At 38.1% G+C, this 19,720-nt stretch overlaps 1 protein-coding gene across 1 annotated transcript; it reads right to left on the bottom strand.

The window, feature by feature from the left end:
* Positions 1 to 9,887: 9,887 nt before the first annotated feature.
* Positions 9,888 to 17,167, bottom strand: LOC309827186 (protein ABHD12B-like; the record flags this gene model as incomplete). Its single annotated transcript, XM_082661723.1, is given in 3 exon segments — positions 9,888 to 10,581; positions 10,583 to 11,017; positions 17,076 to 17,167. Coding segments are annotated over 3 exon segments (1,221 nt in total).
* Between the last annotated feature and the right edge of the window lie 2,553 nt (positions 17,168 to 19,720).

Raw genomic sequence — 19,720 nt, 5'->3', positions numbered from 1 at the left:
TTGAGGTATGGGGAAGCCATTCTGGCTTATCCATGAACTCATGGATAAGCATGAATTTTATGCTAACTAGAACAGCCTGTTGGTGGCCTAGCAAACACACATTGTACATCTGCTTTAATTATTAAAGAAAAGGGCACAATAGATCAGAAGTAAAGCATGTCCATGTTAAAAATTAAATGCCTCCTTTCCTGGGACACCAGTTTTTGTCCTCCTGTGATGATAAGACTCCCTTTCCAGGTGCCAAGACCATGCTGACACTCTGTGCATGTGCTGGTCTGGTGTTTGTTTGTTTTAAACCTTGAAGAAATGTATCCCTGACTTGATTAATGTTCTTTGTTCTGACAAGATATAAAATTGTGCTGAAAACCATGCTTCTCCTAAGCATTTTCTCAGAGTAAACTGGGAAGTTGTCTTCAAGGATATAGTCCTCAGTTTGGCTCAAAAAAAAAAAAAAAAAAAACGATTTTCTATTCCTATTATAGGTTGTATATTATTTTTGTTGACAAGGGATAGGAAGACTCCCTGATTCTGGTTTCCAGCTACTTGGATCTCTGCATACCACTGAAGTTGTTGCTTGTCTCTGGTCCCCTTTATTCCGCAGCCTGGGACCCCTGAGACCAGCAGCTTGAAGGAGCTACTGTGTAACAACCATTAACCATCCTCTCTGTGTGCAGCCCTCAATTTCCCTTTCTCTCTGCAATAGGGGCCACCCTCCAGCGTTCTGTTGTCTTGGATATAAATCCCACTGTGGACTAAGCATTATTATTTTATTGAAAACCCCATTAATATAAAGCCAGTATCTAAATACAATAGATTAAAACATCAATGTTCAATTGTGCATTCTGTAAATAAACAGGCACTGAGAAAGTTAAAAATATCAAAATTATGTAGAACATTTACATAGCACAGTGCATTTCCTATTTATCAAGACTAAAACTTGGAATTCTCTTTATTTCCATTTTTTTTTTTTGTCTCAGTTGAGTAACCTCTGCATAGATTATCAATAGGTCCTTTCAGCTCTGCTTATAAAGTATTTCTAGACTCTCTCCTCTTCTCTCCCTATCCACCGCTGTTACTAAGCCAAAATCACTTTCACTTCCCTTTCTCATGTGGGATTATCACTCTGGTCTTGGAACAGTTCTTGATTTTACTCTTGTTCCCCTGTGTGTATTTCACACAGCATCAGCATATAGTTACCAGGTAAAATTGAAGAAAACCAGTTAAATTGGAAACAGATGAACAAAGAATGTATTTTAAGTATAAATATGTCCGAAATATTGCATGAGATATATTGTGTTCTGTATTTTTATTTGCTGAATCTGGCAACACTAAACCAGAGTGATATATCATAGGGCTGCTTTCTTCTCATAATGCAAGCCTCAGTTCAAAGATCTCTTCACAGGAAAAGATGCTCCATGTCTCGTGCATGAGCTTTTTCTTATGACTCTACACTGTTTCTTTGTAGCATTTGTCATAATCCAAATTTACAGTATTATTTTTGTGGCATAATTTACTCCTTTATTTATTTACTTTTATTACCCAACTCCACTGCCATCTTGAGCATCCCTCTTATAGAAATATGGAGTGAGTATGGTATTTGAGGAACTGGGTTTAGTTTAAAGAAAGAGTGAGATTACTGCATTAGACAAATACAAAACTGGTAAATATCTTACAAAGCAAGACGCTCATAACATTTGTTTGGTGTTACCATTTCTACAAAACAAAAAATAAACAAGCTAATAGTCACTTCACAGTGTCTGGAATGTACCCAAACAGAAAATAACAAAGTCAAACACAGAAATAAATTAATGCTTGGTTGGCCTTATTAAACACTGCACCAGTCTGTCAGTGAAAGACCACATTGTATTGTCTTTTCCCTTATCTCCAAATTTTGGATACTTCTCTTCATCTCAATGACCTTTTTACTTGGATGGCAAGTCATTTTCTGTCATTATCATCTTGTAAGAAAATGGAAGGGTGGGAAAAGACAGAGAGCGGTCTTCTATCTGATTCGGAGAGATTATTATTAGACAAAATGATCAGTACCCCCTAGGATTTGGTGGGAAATTACAATTATGTAGTAATTAATGCAAAGGTCTTTGCCAGAGTGGAAGGAGGAATGTTTGTTAGAATTGATTTATATCAGCATTATATATATATATATATATACACACACTTATATATCTCAATTATTAAACACTTGCTAAACAAGTAGAAACTGTAGAAGTTTGAACTGAAAAATAATAACCAGTTCTAAGCCAATTTGTTAGAAAACATTAAGCATTTCAAGTTTTTTTCAAGGCAGGTAAAATGATGAGGACAACCTTTGAGCCAACAACAAATTTTCCTTCAAAGCCAAATTTCTAAAAACTTGGTAAAGGCAATTTTAAGGTATAAAAGGTGGTTAAACAGTCTGTTTACTTTAGTAATTGATTTTGTTTTTATTGAAGTATACTTGATTTACAAAGTTGTGTTAGTTTCAGGTGTACAGCAAAGTGATTCTGTTTATATATATATATATATATATATATTCTTTTTCAGATTGTTTTCCATTATAGGTTTTTTTTTTTTCTGGTACGCAGGCCTCTCACTGTTGTGGCCTCTCCCATTGCGGAGCACAGGCTCCGGACACGCAGGCTCAGCGGCCATGGCTCACGGGCCTAGTCGCTCCATGGCATGTGGGATCTTCCCGGACCGGGGAATGAACCCGTGTCCCCTGCAGTGGCAGGCAGACTCTCAACCACTGCACCACCAGGGAAGCCCTATATACCTTTTTTATACGATTATTTCCATCAAAGAAATATAAATTTAAGCAGCTCAGACTGAAATACATTTTCCTCTTATAGTTTATTTCCAGTCCCAGGTGGCTTCAGTGATGATTGGGTTTTTTGGCTTCAGTGATGATTGGGTTTTTTTTTTAATGGCGATCAGAAGGCAGAAAGATGAAGAATGCACAGCAGTGAAAATGGATTAAAAGGATGAGGAATATCCAGCCTGGAAAAGTGCAGGTTAGAGGAACCACAAAAGCACCCATAGTGCCTGGAGTTCAGTCAGCAGGGAGAGGAGAAAACTTCAAACTTCTAACTGCCCAGGGTTCAGAAACTAGACCCCGACCACAGGAATGGAAATAGTTAGAAACTAGAAGTTTCTTCATGTGATACCTAAGCGTGGACAGTGTGCTTCCAGGTCTACCGATGGACATACACTCTGATTGCTGGAGGATGCCACTGGCAGAGGAAAATAGTAGACTTACCACGCAAGTGAGAGAGGCTGAGCGAGATCGCCAAGGTCGGCGTTCTCAGGTCCCGGGAGTTTTCTAGTTTGTACCTCTACAAACTAGAAAACTTTGAAACTGAAGCTCTAGTCAGTGGATGGCATTAGAGGTTGATAAAGCAGGGGAAAGAGACAAACAGATTTTTTTTTTAGAAAATCACACTGGTGGCAGCAGTCACAGTAAAATGGGATCCATGAGCATTGAAAAAGAGAAACAAATCTAAGTCATAGTTTTGGAAATTTTAAAAGTTTAGAAGTAAAATTATCTCTCTTCACAGATGATATAATCTTATATGTAGAGAGACCCCTCCCTAAAGATTCCACAAAAAATTGATGTTTAAACAAATACAGCAAAGTAGCAGGACACAAAGGCAACACAAAAATCAGTTGCATTTCTGTATACTAACAATGAACAATCCAAAAGGGAAATTAAGAAAACAATTTTATTACAAAAGCATCAAAAGAATAAAATACTTAAGAATTATCTTAACCAAGGAGGTGAAAGACTTATACAATGAAAACTACAATACATTGCTAAAAAATTAAAGACAATATCATGAAGATGTTTATAGATTAGAAGCCTTAATATGGTTAAGATGTCAATTCCTCAGATTAAAAAAAAAATCTCAATGATGTTTTTCGCAGCAGTGGAAAAAGCCACCCTAAAATTCATGTGGAATCTCAAGGGACCCCAGATAGCCAAAACAATCTTGAAAAGCCAAAACAAACCTGGAGGATTCACACTTCCTGATTTTATAACTTGCTGCAAAATTACAGTAATCAAAACTCTGTGGGACTGGTATAAAGACAGACATATATATCAGCTGAATAGAATACAGAGCCCAGAATTAAAGCCTCACACATATGGGCCAATGATTTTCAATAGTGTTGAAAAGTAGAATGAAACCCACAGAATGAGAGAAAATATTTGAAATTTACGTATCTGATACAGTAGTGATATACAGAGTATATAAAAAGAATCCTAAAACTCAGCCGGAAGACCCAAACAACTGGATTCAAAAAGGGGCAAAGGACTTGAAAAGACATTTTTCCAAAGAAGATACACAACTAACAATTACATCAAAATATGCTTGACATCATTAATCATTAGGGGAATAAAAATCAAAACCGCATTAAGATACCATCTCATACCTATTAGAATTACTACTATAAAAACAAAACAAGGGCTTCCCTGGTGGCACAGTGGTTGCGAGTCCGCCTGCCGATGCAGGGGACACGGGTTCGTGCCCTGGTCCGGGAAGATCCCACATGCTGCGGAGCGGCTGGGCCCATGAGCCATGGCCACTGAGCCTGCGCGTCTGGAGTCTGTGCTCCGCAACGGGAGAGGCCACAACAGTGAGAGGCCCGCGTACCACACACACACACACAAAAAGCCAGAAATTAAGTGTTGGCACAAATGTGGAGAAACTTGTACCCTTGAATACTTCTGGTCAGAATCTAAAATGGTAAAACTGATGCAGAAAAGAGTATGGCAGTTCTTGAAAAAATTAAAAATAGACTCACCATATGAACCATCAGTTCCACTTCAGGGTATATACACAATAGAACTGAAAACAAGGGCTCAAAGAGATATTTGTACCTCCATGTTTATAGCACATTTTCCACAGTAGCCAAAATATGGAAACAATCCAAGTGTCCATCCATAGATGAATGGATAAGCAAAATGTGGTGTATATATACAATGTAATAATATTGTGTAAAAAAGGAAGGAAATTCTGACATATTTTACAACATAGGGGGACCTTGAAGACATTATTCTAAATGAATTAGCCAATTACAAAAATACAAATACTGTTTGATTCCACGTAAAAAATGTCCCCAGAGTAGTCAAAAATCATAGAGATAGACAAAAGATTGGTGTTGCCAGGGACTGGGGGAGGGGGAAATAGGAAGTTTTGTTCAATGGGTACAGAGTTTCAGTTTTGCATGATGAAGAGTTCTGAAGATTAATTGGACTTTTTTATTGTACTTTTCAAATCCAGAATTTCAAGTTGATTTCATTTTTATAATTTCTATCTCTTTACTGACATTCTTTACTATGTGATACAACATTGTCTTCATACTTTCTTTAATTCTTTAGTCATGCTTGCTCTTCTTTAGTTCTGTGAACTTACTATAATTGTTCTTTTGAGGTATTTTTTTCCTATTAAATCTGATATATGTTCTCATAGGCAGTTGTGTTTTGCTCTTTTTTTGCCAGTGTATGTGTCATACTTATACTTTCATATTTCTTTGCATGATGATAGATAGATAGATAGATAGATAAAGATAGATATAGATAATATTTTTTAAAAAACTGGGCATTTTAGATAATATGTCAAATCTGGTTACTGGTTCCTTCCCCATCCCAGGATCTTGTTATTGTTTGTTTTTTATTGTTGTTGTTGTTTTTTGTTTCTTTTGGGCTTTTTTGGCCATGCTGTGTGGCTTGTGGGGATGTTAGTTCCCCAACCAGGAATCAAACCCAGGCCCCGGTGGTGAAAGAACCAAGTTCTAACCATTGAACCACCAGAGAATTCCCAGGGTCTTGTTATTGTTATTAGCTGGTTTACTTTTTACTAACTGGCTGGATTATTTTAGTGAAGTTTTCCTCCCCATCCCCCTCCATTCCCTACCCCCATCCTGTTCCAGCCCCAGTGTTAAACCTCTGCTGTTGCTTCTCCAGGAAGTGCAGTTTGGTTTATGCCTATCACTCCCCAGCAAGGCAGTGATACTGGTGGGCCTCTCTTTACTGTCTTCCCTGAACACACTCATTTGATGTATTTCTGGCTGATCCTGCTGTTGTTTTCACCAATGTCCTGGAACATTCATTGTTTACAACCTAATCTAATAAAACTATGGCATATGGGAAGGCATTGTTTCTGAAGTCCAATTCAGTACTTGTTCTGACATCAGGAGGGCTCTTTCCAGCTGTCTTATTCCCCAGTTCTCTTCCTCAGACTATGCAGTCTATATGGTCTAGGCTGTATCTTCATTTAAACAAGGAATCTCCCCTAATTGCCTTTCACCATGACCTCCCCCACTGTTCTTGAGGTTACTCTTAGGTTTGAACTTCTTCATTCTCTCTCATAAATGAAGTCTTTTCCTTTGGGAAGAGAAACAGAGCTGTTTTACACCCTGCTTCTCCACCCCCCCAAGGAAAATCTTTGAGCTAGAGTTTTGGAACTAGCGATGCCATCACGTCAAGCTTCTGCCTGAGTGACACACTCATAAAGAAGATGACACCAGTGGAAGGTCTGCAAGCATGAAAGCAGACGGATGCCCTCTCAGGTTCCCTTTCCCGGGGGGCGGGGGGCACCACCACTGTGTGACATGGGCAAAGGCAATGAGTGCCCCAGTATTCTCAGCTGCTGTGCCCAAGGCAAAGCCTCTCTTGCATGAGTGGAGGGTGGGTGGAGGAAGAAGGCCCCACCTCTTGACCACACTCACCCAGGACTTGACCTCAAGAACAGGTTGCAGGGGGAGGGATAAGAAACACTGAAGTCCAGCTTCCTCCATGTAGAAAGGAGCTGAGGGGCGCACGTGCCCTGTGCTCTTGCTGCTGCATTCTGGAGCAGAGTCTGACTTGTAGAGCTGAGATGGGGAAAGAGAGAGTACGCTTGAGTCAAACGCCATACTCTCACTTCTTTTGCTGGAATTTCATAGATTTTCTTGAATTGATGTTTCTTCATCAGCTGTTTGTCCTTAGGATCATTTCAAGAGGCTTTAGTTGGTTGATTTTCATCCTTTCCACAGTTAAACTGGGGGCAGGTCAGCAGACATCCACAAGCTGCCTCCACAGATGTTGCTCTTTTTTTGCTATGGTTCTGACTTTTGCAGAATGCCATGGAAATGTAATCATACAGTATGTAGTCTTTTCAGAAATGCTCCTTTCACTCAGAAATATGTACTTAAGATTTACTCGTCTTGATAGCTCATTTCTTTATATCAGTGGACAATATTCCATTGCATGGATAAACTAAAATCTTTTTATCTATTTGTCTATTAAAGATGAATTCTGGTAATTATGAATGAAGCTATAATAAACAGTTAGCTACAAGTTTCTATGTGGACATAAGTTTTTAAATCAGTTTGGTAAATACCTAGGAGTATAATTTCTGGATCATATCGTAAGGTTAGTCTTGGCTATTTAAAAAACTACCAAATTGTCTTCCAAAATTGTTGAACCATTTTGCATTTCCACCAAAAATAAATGAGAGTTCCTGTTACTCCATAATCTTGCCATCAATTGGACTGGCATGGAGAAAAAGAACCAGTAAGATGTATATGTATGTATATATGTATGTATATTAATAAGATATATGTATTTATATATATAATATCTTATATATAAAAGTAAGTTATATATCTTTTATACATATCTTATGTTGATATATAGATAAAATAAGAAATGCCTTATTTTTATATATGTTACCATTTATCAATTACACAATAACAACTGTAATCTTATTACAATAATGTATATATCTTACATATGTGATATATATATACATATACATATGTGTGTGTGTGTATGTATATATATATATATATATATATATAGAAAGAGAGAGAGAGAAAGGTTATTTTAAGGAATTAGCTCATAGGGTTGTGAGGGCTCTAAGTCTGAACTCCATAGGGCAAGCAGACAGGTTGGGAATTCAGGTAAGAGTTGATGTTGTGGTCTCATTTCTGAAATGTGCAGGGTTGGCTAGAAACGTAGGCAGGGTTTCTATGTAGCTCTCTTGAGGCCAAATTTCTTCTTCTTTAGAAAACTGCAGGCTTTGTTTCTAAGGCCTCAAACTGATTGGATGAGTGGAATCCAGTTCATGGAGGGTAACTTGCCCTATTCAATGTCTACTGATTTAAATGTTCCTCATATGTAAAAACTATCCTCACAGCATCCTTTAGCCTAGGGTTTGACCCAACAACTAGGCAAGTAGCCTAGGCAAGTTGACACGAAGTTAACCATTACATTGGGATTTGATTTTAGCTATTCTAACAAGTGTATAGTGGCACCTCCTTGTTATTTTAACTTGCATTTCTCTAGTGACTTCTTTCAGATTCTCTCATAGGGAGTTGTGTGTTGCCCATTTCTTTCCAGTGTATGTGTCATAATTATACTTTCATGTTTCTATGCAGGCTACATATTTTTTTAAGAAACTGGGCATTTTAGACAATATATTGTATCAAATGTGGTTACTGGCTATCACCTTAAAGAGAATATTTTGTGCTGGCTTCTATGATGTGTGCTTTCCATGCAATCACTGTTTTCATTCTCAGAACAATCCTTTGAAACAGGTACACTAATTAGGGTCATATTCCAGAAGACAAAGTGAGGATGAACGTGAAGGAACTTGCTTTGGGCTTCATACATGATGATCACCCCATGCTCCACAAAGACTCTCCCACACAAGCCACGGCACCACACGGAAGTGGGAGGGTGGGGCAGGGAGAGAAGGCGAAGAACTTGGTTGTGAACACGCTGCATTTCAGAAAAAAATGTTCCCATAAATGGTTATTAAGAATCTCCCTAAAATAGTGTTTCACTGGACTGCTCAGGTGAAGCTAGGTTTTGCTGTAAGAACCACCCCTCGAATCTCCATGACTAATCCTGCTAGGGTGAATATTCGCTGCTGGTCTGAGCAGTAATCTAGGGCACTGCTGCTGGGGAAGGGGCTGAGCAATACAGCGTCTTTGATGCTGAGGCTCCAGAAGGTCGGTCCATGAACTTCCTTGACACTGTGGGAGGGAAGAGACGCCTGAGTGTCCTGTTCAGCTCTCTTGTTCTCCTGGACATGACACATCACCTTCATCCGTAGCTCACTGTCTAGAATTTGTCACTGGGTTCTGCCCAACCACAGTAGGACTGGGAGGTGCATGAGGACATGTAAAATACTGGCTCAGCCACCATTCCTGCAACAATGGCAAGGAATACTACTTTTATCTATTTTTTTAAAGAGTAACACATAAGAATTTATGCCCATTTTATACAACAGCTACTTTTTCATCCCTTACTAAGAGTGCTTTTCACTTCGTGTTTCATATTATATCTACACGTATGGTCTTTTATGACAAAAGGATCTATGGTGGAAAATTCTAGTGATATCACTCATTGAGACAGGTAAAAAAAAAATGTAATAAAATTACAATGCATACGAAGGCACTAAACTGACATCTTTCGTTTCAAATAATATAGAAAACAAGATACTAATGTATTCAGAAGGAACTTGATCCTGGAAAACAACTAAACACTGCATATAACACACTTTTAATTGTACTTATGGGCTTGCACAAAGTAAGGGGAATCTCCAAGAGGCAAAAAATAATCTGAATGAAAACAAGAGCTGAAAAAAGCAAATGTCAACATGAATCCTATAAACAAGAGTCTAAACATTGGGCCAACAACAAACTGACAGAGGAGAACTTGAAATATTTTTATTTATTTATTTATTTATTTCCAGCATCCATGCTTTCTTTTATTAAAAGGCAAGTGTCTTGTAGAAATGTCAGTAACTTCAGCTCATCCAAGCAGCACAGTACAGTTTTACATAAGAAATATACATGACAAGTGGTGTTTGGAGCAAGTCTTTGCTCTCCGTTGTACTCATACCTCATGCCCACTGCTGGCTCAGGAAATCTCTCATGGTTTTTAACAGTGTGGAACTTTTACAAAGGAAGTTGTGTTGGAAGCCAGGAGGAAAGATCACTATCTTCACCCTCTCTTTGTTCCTATATGAATTGTGTGAAATTTCATAGAGCTTTTTTCCAAATTCCAAAGGCACCATTTTGTCATCCTCACCGTGTATAAGAAGGGGAGAAGACAGGAATTTAACATTTTCATCATTGAGGGAGACTAGTTCCTCTTTCCTCAGGGCATCCATAACTGTGCTTAAAAATCCTGGAAGTTTCTGGTAAATCTTTAACAAGGGATAATTGATACTTGCAACCCATATGTTGGTAAATGGAGCTTCCAGGATAATAGTATCAACTGGGAATCCTTCCCCTTCTAGAACTTTTGCAGCATTTGTTGTAACTCCTGTTCCCAGAGAGTGGCCCCAGAGACACACGGGGGTGGTACCACTTCTTGCCTTGGTCCACTCGTAGACACAAATAGCATCTGAAGTCAGCCCATCCTCCGTCAGCTTACCCGTCGAGTCCCCAAACCCTCTATAGTCAACAGACGAGACATGAAAACCACCATCACTCAGCACCTTTACTATCTCAAGTCTGTGAGGAGCTGTCCTGTGTTCTGCACTGCCATGAAGATAAACAATAATTGGGTTGCCATCATGGAGAGCTGCTTCGGCCCTTCCCCTTAGCATCCTCCCCGCGACAGCTAGGAACTGTGTGCCAGATACCCAGAATCACCCTAGGTTCAACTTTGATGTAGAAGTTCACTGTGTGAGGAATCTTTAACTCTGGTTTCTTTAAATCCGCAAGAAATGATGCTCTGAAAAGGTAGAAAACAATCAGCATGTTCATCAGAAGAGGGAAAATATGTTCTTTTAATGATTTACTTGTAAAGCTGGTACACAGAGTGGAAGTTTTTCTTCTGAGTGTTGAACAGGAGTATGGGAAAGATCTCAGGTTCTGTGCGACCATGTACCACCACGCGGTCACGCAGCCCTGCTTGTCTGTCTCCACGCCGCATCGCAACCCGATCCACCGCGGCCGCAGCGGGGGGAGCTGACGCTGTAGCCCGGAGCTGCGCCCGGCCGCCCGCCTCCCCGGCGGGGACGGCCTGGAATATTTTTAGAATAAACTAGAGATTCTGAAAGTTGGCCAGAGTGGTCCCGCTTGGGTAATACTCTGATTCCAGACAGAAGAAAATGCTCCTGGAAGAAAACAGCCACAATTTTTGTCCCTGGATTTCCACAGATTAATTTCAACCAATGGGAGATCAGAATAAAAGATCCTAAACACACAGGAAAAGAAACCACTATAAGAAAGAGTCACCAACAAATAACAGAGTTGGTTATCAGATACAGAATATAAAATAACTCTAACTGAAAATATTTGAAAAGATGTAGCACAAAATACAAATTTGTAAAACTCCAAACTCAAACAGTGCATTAAACATCCATCTCAGAGCTCATGAGAAACCTAGTGGATTGGCAGGTATATGTAAGGAAATAATCCAGAATGTAATAAAAAGTAACGAGATGATGGAAGAAAAGTTAAGAGATGAAACCCAAAGAGAAAGTCACACTGATATTTGAACAGGAGTTCAAGAGAGAGGAGAGCTGTGGCAATAATTGATTAGATGAATGGCTGAGAATTTCCTAGAAATGATTAAAAAGTACAAACTCACAAGTACAGAAAGTACTATGGTATGCCATAAGACAAAGAAAGAAAAGGAAGGAAAGGAAGAAAAAACAAGAAACCAGAAATTCTTTCTTAGACATACTTTAGTGAAACTATAGACAAAATAGCAAAGAAAAGGCAAAGTTAATTGAGGCAGACCATGAGAAATGATAGCTCACTTCCAAAGAAATGCCAGTGTGTCAAGCAACAGATTTGCAACTGCAAAAATAGAAGCCAAAACATGGTAGAGTAACATCTCCAAGAGACACTTAAGGAATATCTGTGAACCTAGAATTGTATATCCAGCAAAATAACTTCTCAAGAGACAAAGTGACATGAGGATATTCTCAGAGGAATACAAATAAACATTTCCTTTTAATTTATTTGTTGAACTTTAAGTTGAACTTTGTTGAACTTAACAAAGAAGAAAAGTGATCCCTAAGAAAAGGCAACACATTAGAAAATCTGAGCAAACATTGTATATAAAGGAACATTGATGATAACAATTAGGGCAGAATTAAGAGGACTGAATTGAAATGTTGTCAGTAGTAACATGTAAGATGTGAGGAGTTAAAATATTATAAGTACCCATTAAAATTTCAAAATTAACCACTAAAACAATAGAAATGAGAAATTGAGTAAATTAGTTCCAAGCCAGCTGATGGAAAATATGTAATAAAGAAAAAAAAATTAAATTGGTTTTTTAAAACGCAAAAAAGAGGTAATAAAATCATATCAAGGCAAAAAAAAATTTTTATATACATGTCTATATATTATTACATATATAGACATATATGTGTGTGAATGTGTCATTAAAAATATTATATAAATGGTCTAACTTGAGATTTAAAGCAATTTTTCAGATAGGGTGCAGGAAAAATTTATTTCTATAATATTTTTAAGTGACATAATTGAAGCATGAGCACATGGAGCACCCAACGCTACGTACAAGAATATCAGAGCAGCACTGGTTAAATAGTCCAACTAGAAGCTACGCATACTCCCATTTCCTGAGAACGGATACATAAACTCGGGTAAAATGAGCAAATGCAATAGCGTTGAGGAAGCTGACAAACACAGTGCTCAAGTTCAGTAAACCAGGCACAAAAGAGTACACACTTTGTGATCCCCTTTATGTAAAATTCAATTGCTGGCCAAACTAGAGTGTGAAGTCATGATGGTAGTCAACCCTGGAGTAGGGGTGGTAATTGAAACGGGGCACGGAGTGAATGCCTGGGATGCTGGAAGTGTTCTGTCTGCTTTTACTCTGTGTGGTGGTTGCTTGGGTGTGTTCAGTTTGTCAGAGTTTATCAAGCTTAAGATTTGACTGTATATGTGTTATACTTCAATAATATGTTTTCAAAAGTCGTGAGAGTTTGAAAAACTCTGTGTGTGTATGATCACATCAAAAAATAAAGTCCAGAAAATCTAAGATGTATATTAATATTAGATCTGTATTGTATTGATATTGGACAAAAAGACATAGGACAAAGGCATCATTATGGGATAAACGCATGGAGAGTCTAAATAAAATGAAATAATGTAAATATAAAGCAAGTTGTAAGTGAAGCTGACAAACCCACTGTCAAATCAGGAGTGCTCAACTGGTTTTTAAAGTATTGAAAGTTCAAAGTGATTAAAGTTAAGTTAGAAAGATACTTTGCATAAAAAAATTAATGTCTTGATTTATTGGAAAAATATAGATAGTACCCTGCACCCATGTGACATTTACAAAATTTAACTTCTTATTAGGCATAGGCAATATGTCAAGTGGCAAAAACTGGAAATATTTTATATTAATTAGTCCATATTATAATTAAATTAGAATTTTATAAAAGAGAGGATAAGTGTAAAACCTCCATACAGTAAAAGGAAAACAATGTTTTTAAATACCATATAGATATAGGAAGAAATTACTGTAGAAATGTAAAAACATACTTGTAACTAAAAAATAATGAAAGTAGAATACACTGGTACTTGTGGAACTCAGCTAAAATGATGCTTAAAGGAAAACAAAAACATTAAACACTACATGAGGACGTAGGAATGAGGGAATGTTTGTGAACTAAGCATAAATTTAAGTTTTAAAAAATAACAGAATAGATATCAAAATAACTGATGATAGGGGAAAAAATGGAGAATGTTAACTAACGAAACAAAAACTAACCACAAAATTGAAATCAAGAAAACAAAAGACAAACCTCTACCAAGATGGATGGAGATGAAGGATGATGAAGAGGAGATTTAGGAGCAAAAATCACTGCTATGAAGAACGAAAAGTGGGAAATGGCATAGGACCATCAGATATTGATATTTTAATGAGATAATAAAAGCCAACACATTTGACAATTTTGTCAGAATAGAAAGATTTCTAGAAAAATATAACATCCTGGAAGTCTTATAATCATTAAAAAGCTGAATCAGTAGCTACAAGTCAACCCATGAAGAAAACATTAGTATCAAATGTTTTAAAACTGAATTCCACTACCTTTCAAGGAACAGATTATTGTAATATTGGTCAACCTCTCCCAATAAATCAAAAAACAACAATTCACTCCATGAGAGCACTAAAAACTCAGTGTCAAAGCAGACAAGGTGAGTTAGAGAACAGAAAATTTCAGAATGAATACTATTTATGTTCCTATATTTTTCAAAGTACATAGAAGAACCCAAATACTATTAATGTTGATATTTACAGATAATCTTTATTGATCACATATTGTGTGCTAACGCCATTCTAAGTGCTTTATAGGCTATGTCATTCAGTGTCACAGCAGTGAATGGGATAGGTGTGGCCCTCAGTTTAGAGACCAGAGGTATGAGGGTCAGGGCAAGTACATGTCCTGCTTCAGGCTACAGGGGGCACAAGTGGAACATGAGTTAGAATGCAGTCTAACTCACAGTCCACACTCAGCATGACACTCCCAGGTGGTTGCTCAACTTTTGTCCTTCTAAAGCAACTTATAGTAACAGATTTTAGAATAGAACCAGACATTCCCATCATTTATACTGATGGAAAGGAAACATAGCCATGTTTTACCCAAAATAATGGATACATTTTTTAATTCCTTTTTTTTAAACATGCTAGTTTATAGCCACTTGCTGGTTTCTTTATTTTTCAACAGTTTTGTGGTCTTCATTGAGATGGAATGTTACATTAACATATTTTTCCATATAAGATCTGAACAGAGATTGATATAAAAAATTAGATTGCTCTAGAAAGCAGATGCAATGATTACATTAAGGGAATGATTTGCTCATGAATGTGACATTCTTATAGTGGTCTATACACAACCACCATAAGCAAATGTTTGTGCAAATGACTTGAACAGTAAAATCTGATATATCAAACGGTACTCTTTAGACCTTGTAATGCATCTGTCAAATCACTTCATCTATTGTTAGAATATCTTTGATTCTATAAAACTCCAGGAATGGTAATTGAGAGAGAGAGAGAGAGAGAGAGAGGGAGAGAGGGAGAATCACAGGTAAGGACAATTGGCATTATAACCATGCAGACATATTTGTCCTGTAAAAAGTAGATTTGTACTGATTTCCTATTAGAGCTGTAAAAGTACATGGTTCAATTTTTAAAGATATTTGAATTATGTGTTGCTCTCATGCCATTTTCAGGTGATCACACTGAAACAAAATAGAAGGCATTAAGCCTAGCATCTCTTTTCTGTAAAATGGAATTACTTTTCTGAAATCATTGCAATGGTAAAGTCCTTTTTTTCCAATTTTTGGACATTTCATTTTATAGTGAATGTTTCTGTGTGTGTCATGGAATTACTACATTAAAATCCAGTGAACATAGCAAGCAGTGATGAGGAATCACACCAGTGTATAGTCTGATTTTATACATTTTAAAGGAAGTACGTTTTTCTACCCTCGAGCAGTATATGGAGCTAAAGAAGAGGTATGTCCTCATTTGTATCAGTGAAGATGAAGAGCAATTAAACAGTTGTGTCAAATAATATAAGCAGATTTCCATCAGTTATGTTCACATAGAAACTTAGGGAGTTTTTCATAGACAAAGTTAAATTTTCACTTCCTACTATTTTTGAACAAAATTATCTCCAAGTTTTTATTGTAGTACTTAGTTTTGTACTTGAATGTCAGTGATCAGTAGCTGGTATGTTTTTACTCCTTCCCAAGCTAGGAAAATAACAAGTCTTATAAAAGAGAAATGGGAAGAGTTACAGTAGTAGATGATGCTCCTATGATATTCTACTGAAAGTAGCCTGTACAAAGAACTCTGTCCATTTCCAAATGTACAGGCTCAAGCCAGGCTCTTATCTGAAGGTCATCCATAGGACCTGTACTGAATTCTACACTCCTAAAGTATCTCTCATAAATAACCACAAAAAGGATTTATGTTACCTTAAACTCTCTCATCACTGACCACCAAGATATATAAAAACACACATTAATGATTTATGTGCCCCAAATCTCCTTGGCAGGAAAAAAATAAGAGAACAAAAATCAGACAGAAAACTCATACTATTTTCCTTTAGCAGGTATGCTCAATAGACCAGGAAGGGGAAGAGCTACACTTGAAAAGTACTTGTATTAATGTAAGTCAAAACACCTCAGACCTGAGAACTTAAATTTCTGTTTTCTGAATCCCAAACCGAATGTTTTATTTCCGCATTCTAAATCCCATATACTAAATATTTGAGAAAAAGGCGATATCCACTTGATTACAATAGCTTTTTTGCTACACACAATGGGAGAACAATAGAAAATTCTGTTATTCATTCAATAAACAAAACTTTATTTAGTACCATCTCAATGCCAGGCACTATAGACTGTGAAGTTTAATAGTGAGTGAAGGACATTGATAGTTAAAAAGGTGATTGCAATATAGTTGGTTCACAATCTTATCTTAGTTTCAGGTGCACAGCATAGTGATTCAAGATTTTTATAGATTATACTCCATCTAAAGTTATTATAAAATAATGACTATATCTCCCTGTGCTGCACAGTATACCCTTGTATCTTGTTTATTTTGTACATAGTAGTTTGTGTCTCTTAATCCCCTATCCCATCTTGCCCCTCCCCCCTGCTGCTCACTGGTAACCACCAGTTTGTTCTCTCTATATGTGAGTCTGTTTCTGTTCTGTTATATACATTTATTTTAGTTTTGTAGAATCCACATATAAGTCTGTCTGACTTATTTCATTAAAAAAAGAATGTGATTTGAATAAAGTGTGATGATCACTTTCCCAGAGTATATGAACAGAGCACAAAGAAAGGTTGGGCTTAGGCATTGTAGAAAAAGCTTCCAGAAGGTTCTGAGAAAATGGGGATGAGCAGAAGGTAGAACTACCATGCCCCTCCCCACACCAGAGATGGATAATTTTATGTGTCAGCTTGACTGGGCTAAGAGTTGCCCAGATAGCTAGTGAAGCATTTTTTCTGGGTGTGTTTGTGAGAGTGATTCCAGAGGTATTAGCATTTGAATCATTAGGTTGAATAAAGACATCACTCACCAATGCAGGTCGCCAACATCCCATTCATTAAGGGCCTGAAGAGAAGAAAAAGCAGAGGAAAGCCAGATTTGTTCTCTGCATGAGCTGGGCATCCCGCTTCTCCTGTGCTCAGGACAGGAGTGCTCCTGGGTCTTGGGACTTTGGACTGGCACTGGTTCTCAGGCCTTCACGTTTGGGCTTGAACCGCACCACAACCCTTCTGGGCTTCCTGCTTGCAGATGGCAGATTGTGGGACTTAGCCTCCATAGTCATTCATAGCCTTACAATAAGTCCCTTTCTATGTATCTATATATGTCTTATTGGTTTGTTTTCTCCAGAGAACCTTGATCAATACATCCCCAAAGGAGAGCCACCAACTGAGGGCTGCGGGAAAGAGAACACACCAGGAACAGGTAGCTCAAAGGAAACAAATGTGGTCACAGGAAGTGTGAGAGAGGGAGCAGACCCCATCACATGGAGTCTCTTAGCCAAGCTTGGAACTGAGTCTGAGGAAAACCTTTGCCAGTTAAGTGTTTAAACAAGGACACTTATGATCTAGAAGTGTCCCTGTGGCTAAGATTTGGAAAATTAATTAGAGGAGACAAGGAGAGTGACTACAAGTCACGGATATGGGAAGGGCGGGATGGTGAATGCCTAAGGAAGAAGATATGCTTCCAGTTGTGAATGTGTGATTCGGATAAGAGTGAATAAATTGCTGGTGGTCTGTGCTGCATGTGAGGCCCACAGGGGAGTGGGTGGGAGAAGGGTTTGATAACAAGGACGGATGCTTCCTGAGGGGATGAATCGCTGCATTAGTCAAAGTTCTCCAGAGAAACAAACCAATAGGATATGCATATATGTAGAGAGGTTACTTGTAAGAAATTGACTCAGGTAATTGTGGGGGCTGAAAGGTTCAAATCTGCAGTGTAGGCTGGCAGGCTGGAGACCCAGGAGGGACTCTGATGCAGATGACTTCTGAATGCAGTCTGCAGAGGAATTCCTTGTGCTTGAGGCAGCCAGTGTTTTTGTTCTATTCTGGCCTTCAACTGTCTGGATGATCCCTACACACATTATAGAGAACAATCAGCTCAAGGTTAACAAATTTAAATACATAAATCTCATCCCAAAACACCCTTTCAATTAACACATAAAATTACCCATCATGAGGCCACACTTTGTCAACTTGGCACTCATATGCATCTCCTTAAACCATACTTAATCTCCAAATAAAGACAATAACAAAGTCATAATTTCAGCTAACATGATACAACTGTCCTGCATACACCTGAAAATGTACTAACACTTTCCCAGAGGAGGATGAAAAGTCCTTGCATGATGTTTATTCTTCTCCTTGATATTTCAAAACTACAATACTACAATGGAAAACTTACAATACTTAAATACTATGATATAAAAATCAATATATCTCATGTTCCTCAATAAAGGGTTAAAGAAGGAAGAAAGCCAAGATGCTTAATACACACACACACTCATAACAAAATAAGGATGAAATACTCATGACAGTTATGGTCCTCATTTCTGAAGCAGGTCATGTGCTGGAGCTGGTATTTATAACTACTTTCCTCTACTAATTCACTTTGCTTCAATAAGCACCTCAGCTGGTCATGGTTGTTTGCCTGGTGGGGTGACCCAAGCCTTCATTCCTGAGGGGACTGGGTCATTAGTAGTCCTGCCTGGATTGGGTTTTTGTAGTTTTCCATTGACCTTAACCACAGGGCATGGTAATACTAAGAAACACCCTAGGGATCTCTTGTATTCCAGACATACTTTTCATTACCTCCATTGTGGAGTAGACCTCCAATTTCCCCTTGGAAGACAGGATCAGTCATCCCATCCAGCAGAGTAACTACTACCTTTTTTGCCTGTTGATTCACAGGCATAAGGAATCCAAGGTGGCTGGGGAGAAGTCTTCACTTGTGGTTCAACTGAGCCTTTATCATGTCTCCTTCCCTTTTGTAACAAAGACATCTAGGCCATCAGAATATAAGGTAATGGGAAGAGGAAGCAATGATTGTTCTAGTAGGTGACCAGGGGTATAGCGAGTGATGCCACTCCCATTTCCACCCCTGGACCCATCAATCCTGGCCATTGGAGAAGTAACACTGTATTTTGGATGCTGATTCAGAGCATATACAGTCTCCTGGAGAAACTTTCCCCATTTATGCAAAGTATTTCCACCAGCTGAGATTGTAAATGAGTCTTCAAAAGGCCAATTTACTTTCTCTCAAGACAGCTCCTTCAGGATAGGGGGAAACATGGTAAGACCAGTGAATTCTAGGAGCAGAGGCTCATTGTTGCTCCTCATTTCCTATGAAGTTAGTTCCTTGATCAGAAACAGTGCAGGGTGGAATATAATGATGGTGGATAGGCATTCTGTAAGTTCACAGACAGTAGTGTTAGCAGAAGCATTGTGTGCAAGGAAGGCAAATTCATATCCAGAGGGTCTATTCCACGAAGAACAAAATGTTGCCTGTTTTTGGATGGAAGTTGTCCAATGTAACCAACTTGCTACCAGGTAGATGGCTGATCACCCCGGGAAATGGCACCATATGGGGGTCTCAGTGTTGGTCTCTGCTGCTGGTAGATTAGGCACCCAGCAGTGGCCATGGCCAGTGCAGCCTTGGTGAGTGGCAGTCCACATTGCT

The sequence above is a fragment of the Grampus griseus genome (genome assembly GCF_964374135.1).
Source record: "Grampus griseus genome assembly, chromosome: 9".
Classification (NCBI taxonomy): Eukaryota; Metazoa; Chordata; class Mammalia; order Artiodactyla; family Delphinidae; genus Grampus; species Grampus griseus.
Note: the sequence above shows the minus strand (reverse complement) of the source record. Positions and strands in the feature narration are given on the sequence as shown.